The sequence below is a fragment of the Vanessa atalanta genome, chromosome 5, assembly GCF_905147765.1.
Source record: "Vanessa atalanta chromosome 5, ilVanAtal1.2, whole genome shotgun sequence".
NCBI lineage: Eukaryota > Metazoa > Arthropoda > Insecta > Lepidoptera > Nymphalidae > Vanessa > Vanessa atalanta.
The window spans coordinates 7,195,807-7,206,555 of record NC_061875.1 but is presented as its reverse complement, the minus strand read 5'-3'; the positions used below and the strand labels follow the sequence as shown (position 1 = coordinate 7,206,555).

Below are 10,749 nucleotides of genomic sequence, written 5' to 3'. Positions count from 1 at the left end.
TGCCTAAGGTCTGTCTTGGCTAGTTCTCATATACGAATTATATCTATAAGTAGGTTACAGTTTTGATCTATAGGTCAGTCAGTGATAAAAATGACGATTTTTAGACGTTAATATCTAAATAACCGTTTAAGATGCGTTTATGAAATACACATATGTATCTCGCGAGTCTCAATATATGAGCCAAATTTGACACATTTATGTCAAATAGTTTTTGAGTTATGAGGAGGCCAAAAGTGGCTCCAAATGGTTCGTGTAATATTACACACGGTGCTGCTCGCCAGTTCTGTTACTAGAACTTGGCTGACACGCTACCGCGTGTCTAGATTCCCATTCTCGTACTTTGTGATAAATTCGTATTAATGATCTCGTATCTGCCTGGGAGTTGAGAGATACGAAAACATTTTATTAACCAACTTCGCAAAAGTTTCTCTTTTAAGGTAACATTAATGACATAACTTTTAAAAAATGTGGTTCATCGATTGTTCGGAAACGATTTGACCTAGTTGGAATAAAATATTAAATTCGTTGAACTAGGTCCTAGAGGTACAAAATATTCATTTTTAAAAATTCCATACAATCATGTAAGGAGTTCATCTAATATCATTTCTTTAACAGTGCTGTTATACAGAGCACAATATATTCAAAGTAATCAACATACTGACTACTGTCATACGTTCTATCATTATCTGTTGTGAATTTAATTCCATTTTCTCTTTTATCTGTGACTTACTGTCTGACTTTCTGGAGTAAAGAATGATTGCGAATTTCTGAGACGTTTTTAAATTCGAGATTTGATGTTTCTTTGCATAACTGTTACATTATTTTTATTTTTCATATAAGATTCAGAAATATATATTGTATTAATGGTTGTAGCATTGCAGTTTTCATGAAATTTATACAAACCGTAAATTTTCTTTTCTTCAAATTATTTGATGACATTTTGTAGCTGTCCTCACCCTTACAATTTGTGCAAATGGATGATTCCATGATTTCTCCAGGTATTTAACGTCCTTTTTTTATTATTCTTATTGATTTAATTTCATTTGATTAGAAAAGATACATTTTTAGGAAACAAAATGGGGGATTCTGCTTCGGAAAGTGATTCGAGTTCTCTCGATGGCGGAGCAATGCTGCCTCCGAGTACTGTTTCCCGAGATCAATTACAGAAAAGGATTGAATCACTGCAACAACAAAACAGGTGTTCATTATTAATATTAAATATAAATCGAAAAAATAACTTTCGCTATGCTAAAAATAATTTCAATTATAGGTATATTCCAATAGGTTTATTGCTAATTTCTATATTCTTATAGCTAACGCATGTGTCGTATTTAGAGCTTTATTTATTATTTTAAATATTACATATTATTAAATAAATATTAATAATTTGAAGAAATAGAAATCATAAAAAACTATTGCTAATGTTTCATACATTTTTCAATGTTCCACATTGCCAATTCCTAATAATTTTAAGACTTAAGCAAAATGTGATCACATTGTACTGTACCATAGTGATATAATTTATAAAAATTGAACAAATTTGTGCTATTGTTACAATTCATTATATTACATTGTTTCTTGATATGGTAAAAAGTATTATGTGCATATAAAAAAATATTTAACACCTGACACTGTGGCTAAAAAAATCCTACTTATAGGAGAAAATATTTACATAGTCACAAAAATAAGGTAAAAAACATAAAATTTCTGATTTTAGAAACATGAAAATCAGTGTTGAAAAATTAAAGACATATTTGTTACACCACCAAGCATTAAGAATTAAAAACATTACCTGAAAAAGAGATAGCTTGTATAGATGATCATCATTGCTGAAATTACAAATTTTGAATTCAAAATTTAGGCCATAGTAATAATATTAAATGATAACTGTTATTTAAAATTAGTGCTCTAATTGTTATGATTATTTAATTTATTTTTATAGATACCAATTATTTCAGTTGGTCCAATGGTTTAGGTGGGATTTCCCATTAGGTACACAACTAGGCATAATATAATGCAGTGTAATGATAAAGAAATATTTTTAGATTATGTTAAATAATACTCTAAAACTTTCAAAACACTGTGTGTTTCGGCGGAGTTTATTTATATGCTGATTTAAATCCCAAACTGTAATGATAAATTTATAGGATATAATAATTAGTGTTTGTGTGATGTATAAACAGCAATTGCCATCAATTACTAGATTAAAAAAAATTAATAAATTTAATAACTTTAATCAAGATTTTAGCTCTGATATTTAAAATATGCTTAATTAAATATATTAAATATATTTTTTATTAATTTTAAATTTATTTATCTTTTACAGAGTATTAAAAGTGGAGCTTGACACTTATAAGCTGAGAGTAAAGGCTCTACAAGAGGAAAATCGTGCGTTGCGCCAAGCTTCAGTGTCAATTGTGAGAATATACTACTTTTTTAAGTTTATTTTGAGAAGGCGATTGATTAAGTGGTCCTAATAATAATAACTAGGATATTATAAAAAATTGGCTCTATTGTAATCTATTATTTTTTTTGCAGTTTTGCTTATATTTTCTTTTTACATTAAATTTAAAGGAATATGTTTCAAATTATAGCAAGCTAAAGCAGAACAGGAAGAAGAATATATTTCTAATACATTGCTGAAAAAAATCCAAGCTCTAAAAAAGGAAAAGGAAACACTTGCACATCATTATGAAAGGGAAGAGGAATGTCTAACTAATGACCTCTCCCGTAAATTGAATCAAGTAAGATTTAAATTTTATTATCATAATTATTAATAATTATTAATTATCAGTTATTTTATGATTTAATACCTTATTTTTATTTGGAAACAATTACATTTCATAATCATGTTATATGAATGGTTTTAGAGTTATATCTAGTGCGAGAATTGAGCATTTGTAAATATTGAGTATTTGTAAAAATTTGTATAGTTATAGAATGTTGGGTAAAGGTATCCATATCTCTACTAAAACTCTTCAGACATTTTTAACATTTCCGTTTCATAAATTCTAATCATTTGTAAAAAATACATTGGTAAAGAAGGCATATTATATTATTCAATACAAGATTATATAGATGATAAAAATGCGTGGAGCTAATATTTGTTAACTTCCAGTCAGGATATAATACATAGATATATAATTGTATTTAACTAACATGACTTTGTATTTTTAAATGTTGAAAAAGAGTCACTGCTGACTTTCTTGCCGGTTCTCCTCGGTAGAATCTGATTCTGAACTGGTGGTAGCTTCACTTACTGTAGTTTCTTAAATGATGATACAAAGGTGCTTGTAAAAGCCTACTTCAATAAAGTTTATTTTGATTTTGAGAATTAGAAAATATGAATCTGTATGTTCTAGAATATGAGTAGTTTTCTTTAGTTTCACTTTTTATAGAATTTTAATCTTTATTCTCAACCGTTTTAGAAACATACAATAATACAGGTTTAGCAATCATTCATGCATTTCTGCAATATCAATATTCTGAATATCAATAGTACAAAGAATTATATTCCTTAATTAAACCCTAATCATGAAATGTTTACAACAGTTACGCCAAGAAAAATGCCGCCTGGAGCAGACATTAGAGCAGGAACAGGAGTGCCTGGTAAATAAATTAATGAGGAAAATAGAAAAACTAGAAGCAGAGACTCTTGCAAAGCAAACTAATTTAGAAAGACTTCGTAGAGAGAAGGTATGTTCAGTAAACTTGAAATGTATAATTATGATGTATTTTGTTTAACTATAGAAATAATATATAGCAAACTATTTTTAAAATACAGGTGGAATTAGAAAACACATTAGAACAAGAGCAGGAGGCTTTGGTGAATAGGCTTTGGAAGAGAATGGATAAACTAGAAGCTGAAAAACGGTCCTTGCAGATTAGATTGGACCAACCCGTTTCTGACCCAGCCAGCCCTAGGTGACTTTTTTGACTCTATAATTTGCACAATTTTATAAGTTTTCTTTTATCTATTTTATTTATGCAATTTCATATTGATTATCAAATCTATTTATTACTCTAGCTTTTAAAGACAGTTAAAACTAGACAGCTTTTAATTGGTGGTTGGTGTTTATGTCTACCCAGATGGGCATGAACAAAGCTCTACCTAAGACAAAGCTAATCCCACTCGTCACATAACAATACCTACTACCGCCAAATAACAATACATAGTATTGTTGTGTTCCTGTTGGAATGGTGAGTTAGGAGCCAGTGTAGCTACAGGCACTAGGGATATAATGTCTTAGGTCCCAAGGTTGCAGGTACATTGGTTATGTTAGGAATGGTTATTATTTCTTACAGGGACACTTTCAATGCGTATTGGTGACTACTTACCATCAACTGGCCTATTTTGCCTATGTATATATGTTTTGTTATGAATTTGACTTGTTATTTATGTGAATTTAATCCAAAATAAATTAACAGACCATGATTGATTATGTTGTGTTTGCCAGGGACATCAGTAATGGTGATACTGCATCTAACTTAAGTAATCACATCCAAACATTGAGGTCAGAAGTTGTTAAATTAAGGTAACATGAAATATATTTAATTATAAACTAGATTAATGGGAGAGAGACTTATTTGTTATTTATGTTCAGGAATCAATTGGCGGTTTCGCAAAACGAAAATAAAGAGAAAATGCAACGTTTTGTGTTAGAAGAGAAACATATCAGAGAAGAAAATATTCGCTTGCACAGAAAGTTGCAACAGGAGGTAGATATTTTTGTAGAGTAACAGTTAGTTGTTTAATTTGTGATGCACTGGTATAAGTAAAATATTTTAATATCATGAACTAAGTTTTCAATAAATTTTGATTCAACGGTTTTTTATAAATGTAAATGCACATCTCTTAAGTTGTCTTTGGGAAATAATGACAAAGGAAATTACTGTCGTTGAGAAGCGTAGGTGTTGAGTAAAGCTTATGTCCTTAGAGCAGTATAGTTGTTAGAATCTTTCTTAATAATTGCAAAAAATATAAAAAGAAAATTCTAGCGGTTTTTTGGAAACGTACCAAAAGAAAGTCAAATGAAAAGTCGAAAAGTGTGGTCAGACCAAAATATATTATTTATGTTATTGTTTGTGTAACAGGTGGAACGTCGTGAAGCGTTGTGCAGACATCTTTCTGAAAGCGAATCTTCACTAGAGATGGAGGAGGAGAGACAGTTTAATGAGGCTTTGAGTGTGAGTACAGATTATAGTTTTTATTAAACATGTACATTACCTAAACATTTTAAAGCAGTTGAGTATGTTTTGCGATAATAAGCGAGCACTCAAATAATTACAACCGAAAGTATTATTGACATTAAAAAGTAACACCACCGTACCAACATCTGTTAAGCTATATCGGTGATTTTTTAACGTATTATACGATATTATTATACGATTTTAATGCAGGATACATAAATTCAATTTGATTGTGTTTAATTAACGTAATTAACTCTTGTATTTATAAGGAGTTTAAAATTAACTACGTATAAAGGAGCTCGAGATATCGGAAATTTGTGTCGGTTAATAAATGTATTAGACAAAATTCGCTCGTCGCATCTCCGTTATAATCCTCGTCGCTCTTGATATTAAACATCCGTACAAAAGCAGTAGCTGTGCTCCCTCAGACATATATGTAAAATAAATATTCCTTCCTTTGGACACACAACATACATAGGTCCACAATTTGCACATAATGGTCCCCGTTACAATCGCGAACATGCTTGATATCTAACATGACTCCGGCAAAAGCAATCACTTATCGCCAATGGATAACACGTCACATGCATCAAGTTCACGTCACCACCATAAGCTTCAACTCTTAGTGATAACGTACATTAACCTTTGTTAGCATTTTCTAAGGGCTGCTACTTGTATGTCAGAAAACGGAAAATAAAAAAAGTAATAAATACAAATATGTAATAGATATGAATCAAATAACATTTTGTGTCACATTTTCACACAATCTTATTTCTATTTGTCTGCTATTAGAAATTCTGGAGGTTTTTAACTCTGTGCGACATAGCTATCACTTATGCTTCTTCATAATTATAATAATTGGTCTAAAACTACGTAATGAAAGGTATAAAACTATTAGCTATGTCGTTTTTATCAATCTCTTCTTGAAGGAATTCGGGATCCTGGGCGGAGCCGGGTTTTGCGAGATTTTTATCCGCTAAATCCACTGCGGAGCTCTCCTTAGAAGGTGATCTTGCTCCTCCCGCACTCCTCACTAGTGCGTACGGCTGCGCAAAGCGACACAGGCTGCTCTCTCGGATCCATGGGTCATGGGATCACGGGTCGCACACAATTTTTTTAACTCTGGTCATAGGGGAACCAAGGCTGCGCCTTTGTCGTCTCCGTCAAGCGGGATTGGCATTTTCTCGTTCCCACTTCATCGTCTGCTTCTGGACCATAATGGTCCCAAAGAAGGTGGCTATGGTCCTCCATGCGGATTCCCTGCGAATCCATCGAACTGTCGGACCAGGAACAGCATCTCCTCGTTCCAATCGGCAAGAGCCAATGGTATGCTGGGTTTTCGGGTCCGTGCCACGGTGCTAACACACTGTCGCTTCGCGTCCGATCTTACTCAGGTAATCTTATAAACAGCAATGACCGGTCATGACCTATGTGTGGACGGTGACTCGTTGCTTTTGTCTCATAGCTACGACGACGCTTTTTTGCGCGTATCGTTCCTCATGCCACGTCGCTGGAGCCTTTCAGTGTTAGCCCATTTCGAGTGCGCTCGAAGGGGGTGTTACTGTTGCCGCTGGAAGGATATCGTGCGATACAAGCCACCTGGACGTTTGAGTCACCAATGCGGACGTGCGAGTCGGTCGGTTCCTTGTTCCTCTGCAGTTTTTAGAACCATAAACTTATGCTAACTTAAATAAATTGCCGCTGACGTTATCCGATGGCTCAACTCGCGGAACTTATTGATGAAGATGTCTACGCGGTGAGCTTTTTGTTTCTCTCGAGACTTTCCCCCGATGATATCAACGTTATATCCGCATAACAAACGACACTCGTGTCGTCATAGAGAGCGACGCAATTATACGCATATTTTGTAACTTGGTGGGCTTGAGTGGAACCATCCTCTGCCATACCTGACTTTGTTAATTTTTTTATTGGTCTCTTGTAAAGTTGCAGTTTTTTTTGCATCGAAATACCGTAATAATATAAGTTTCTTATTATATAATACTAATAATGATCTTTCGGCTTATCAATGATTTCATCTCTAATTATTTAGTGAACGGAAAATATTGTGAATATTTTTATGTCAACTTTCTGTTATTTGGATTTATTGATACATTGGAACTCTGTCGATTCATCGCTCAACCTATGAGTAAATATCTTGAATTTTTTAAAAATTTGAATTTTTTTGAACATGGATAACTTTGCAGGATTGTAAATGTAAGGTTCATGACTTTACTGTAACTGCCACTACAAACTTTGCACTACAGTGCAAAGTTTATTCCGCGTTGTCATTGTTGACCTGAAATCTCCTTTTCCTTTGTTAAAGTTACTTAGTAACGTTTAATATTGATATCTAAATTATATAAAATCACATGGAATTATCTTGCGACATAACGAACATTGAATGAAAGCAATGACGTTTTCAAACTACGTAAACCTTTTTAGTTACATACCAGTAAGTACTTATGTGTATGTATATGCAAACAGTGCGCGAAGGAAAGGAAAGAACCATAAGTCATACAAGTTAGAAAAAGATAAAAATACATATATAGTTGTATTAGTTACGCATGCGAATGTTCAGTTGCGGAACTAAAATCGGACAAAAGCTTTGCTTTAATATGGTCAATATTGAGCGCTGGTAACATAACTAAGTGTTATACTATATGATTTGAAACAAATGTGTAAATCTTCTGTATTCGAATTGGCCACACATTATTGGTTCTGTGCGTGCAGGCGCGGTCGCGCAGCGTGTCGTCCCCGGGCGGGTCGCGGCCGCTGTCGCCGTACGCGTCGCCGCTGCTGCCCGCGCCCGGCCTGCCGCTCTCTCGCCCCGCGATGCACTTTAACTCGCAGGTACGTCACACACTTATAACTCATCATTCTATCCGGTAATCACCTTCGCGAGTAGAGAATCCTTATCAAATTTCGGTTTCAAATAAGATTTATTAAGAATGTCACCTATGTGTTAAGTGTAGTTACAGTTAAAATGATACTGTGAGAAATAGAGACGATAGACAAGATTTAAAACTCGTTTGATCACACCGATAGGCGAGACGGGCGAGCGAGCGGTTCGTGAAGCCGGCGGTGCCGGGCGGCGCGCTGCTGCCGCCGCGCGCGCCGCTCGAGCCGCCCGCCGCGCCCGCGCCCGCGCCGCCCGCGCCTCCCGCGCCCCCCTCGCCCTCCATGCAGCCCGCCAGCCCCATGGACACCTCGTCGCGGGACTAGCGGGGCCGCCGCCAGGACGGAGAGATTCGGCGAGTGTCTGTCTTAACACATTTGTCGCTATTCCCGAGACCTAGTAGGCTTCGAGTTACATTTTCGTTAAACCGTTCACGCATAAATGCAACGAAACAGAGTATATTAGCTTGGCAGTCTCATCGTATCGAGTCGCATGCCCGAGGAGGGACGGGTAGAGCACCGCTAGTGAAGGAATTGTGAAGATAGTGATACTAAAATATATTATAAATAAAACAGATTTGTTCGTTTTGCGTCGAAGGCGTTTAGCCTTTATTTTGGAGTATTGGAAGGTTTATAGATGTGTGTTATCGATAAGGAGCTGATGTTTTATTTGATTTAATTGGTATATTTTATTTTTATTGCCAAGCTCGACTATTTATGTACACAGTTTTTGTTATATTGTCACTATATTTGCTGTATTTAATTTTTAAAAATGGGATTATGTATTTACATATTGATATTTATTTTAACGTCTGTTAACCAACTATTTACACGGTTACAAAGAAGTCGGTGTGTCTACTAACTGTCTACGCGCATAACAATAAATTATTCAAAATAATTGAGTTAGATTTTAAGTAATACTCTATTGATTGACTAATTATCAAATTCCATTAAAAATATGCTTATTACAAATAAACCAAATCGATGACAACTTAACTGGAACAATTCGTGACGATCTTAATGCTGCCATTTGTAAAAAATACGAATAATATTATAAAGGCGAGCATATTATTTGAGACTTTAAACAAGCTTCTTTCACATATAATGCGATTTAGAACTATTTGATATGATTAATATGGTTGTCGATATTAAAGATAATTTGATGATTAAATTATCAAAAATCTATTGTTACTACATAAGTCCTCGCTGCTGGCCACTTAAAGTCAGTTTAAAACGGCTTAAAAAATATCGTAGTTATTATTTAATCGCGATCGCATGCAGCCTACAGGCAAGTGTTATATCGCTCACAAGCTCTTGCGTCCTTTAAAAATATATGTACTGTGCACATCACTCACTGCCTTTAAAGACTTGACACGTTCCTTAAACCGATTACGTATTGTTCTATTTCAAAAAACAATTGAAGTTTAATAGATCCGTGATTTTGAAAGATTATGCGAGATTAATGAATGACGCATAAAATTTAGACGTGTGTTACGAAGCTCTTAAACTCGATATTAGTACTGAAATAGACAATAAAATATTAAACTTGGGTCGGTTAGGGTACGTAGTGAAGTTTATTCGGAGATACCGATAATTTCACAGTGTAATCATATTCCAAGTTATTGCTGATTAACCGTTGGAAATTAAATTCGGGCTTCATGGTATGAGGCAGTGGGTTTAATGTTATAGACTGTATAAATTCGAACGTGAATAAAGGGTTGTAGAAGATTAAAGGTTATAATCTATTTGATTAATATGTTAGGGTTTTGTTACACTACTCTGAAATGTTGTAAGCAAAATGTATGTTATGTTTAGAATGTTGTGTTGTGCTCTTCTCTTTAAGGCAGGTTGTTACTGATTGGAAACATTTAAGAGTAGTGTGCGAAGTCTCGATTCAATTATGCAAATTTTCACTTAAACAGTTTATTTTTTTTTCCAATGTTAATAAAAGAAATTATACGCATTAATATTTATCTACTGTTTCATTTCAGTATATAACTTTACCCCTAATGTTTAACAATAATAAATAATAACACTAAGTATCACTGAACTCTTAAATAAATATATTCTTTAGTCAAGAAGATTCATAAAAGCACTTTTGAATCGTCATATTACAGTGTTCATATTGAGAGAATTGAGAAATTTTATCTTCATTTATTTATTTAATAAACAGTAACGTTACAGCTATATAACGCGTCCTATGAGGTGTTAGCTAGTGATGATATCGAGATGTTGCGACAGATATATTCCTAAAATAAACATGATTAGATATTGTACATATTTTAAGTTTTTACTTTGAGTTGTTGCAGACTTTTCTTTTGTTTTTATATGCAAAGGTGTGACGGCTTTTCTGAAAGCAACGCTTCAGTGAATTAACGCCGTTTAAAGAATTAGTGCCCTACTACTACTTTTTACCCTTTTTCTTTTTATTACATCAACATTAGAGTTTAATAAAAATAGATTAATTAATCAATTTACATGCGGCGATGATATCGATTAAGGTACGTAATAAGTTACAAGTAAAAAGTTTTCTACCCTTATTTTACTATTAGGAGGTATAACCTAAATAAAAGAAATTTCAAAACCGTTATACAATTGGACTGTGTTGTGATTTGGAACGGAACAACAGTCTATGTAAGTGCACACCCACAGGTGCACTCATCT

General features: G+C 33.9%; 1 protein-coding gene across 3 annotated transcripts; it reads left to right on the top strand.

Moving 5' to 3' along the window:
* The first annotated feature begins 736 nt into the window (after positions 1 to 736).
* On the top strand, positions 737 to 10,058 carry LOC125064441 (coiled-coil domain-containing protein 6-like). Of its 3 annotated transcripts, none has more exons than XM_047671464.1 (11): positions 737 to 998; positions 1,057 to 1,198; positions 2,327 to 2,417; positions 2,595 to 2,744; positions 3,553 to 3,696; positions 3,785 to 3,924; positions 4,467 to 4,535; positions 4,605 to 4,719; positions 5,095 to 5,187; positions 7,921 to 8,040; positions 8,236 to 10,058. In XM_047671464.1, exons 1-11 carry the CDS (start codon positions 974 to 976, stop codon positions 8,410 to 8,412), a joined length of 1,266 nt encoding a protein of 421 aa, XP_047527420.1. In that variant the 5' UTR covers positions 737 to 973; the 3' UTR covers positions 8,413 to 10,058. The 3 variants fall into 3 exon arrangements, with proteins under 3 accessions (XP_047527420.1, XP_047527419.1, XP_047527421.1); XM_047671463.1 differs by having other exon boundaries at positions 738 to 998; positions 4,458 to 4,535; XM_047671465.1 differs by having other exon boundaries at positions 739 to 998; positions 1,069 to 1,198; positions 4,458 to 4,535.
* Positions 10,059 to 10,749: the final 691 nt, after the last annotated feature.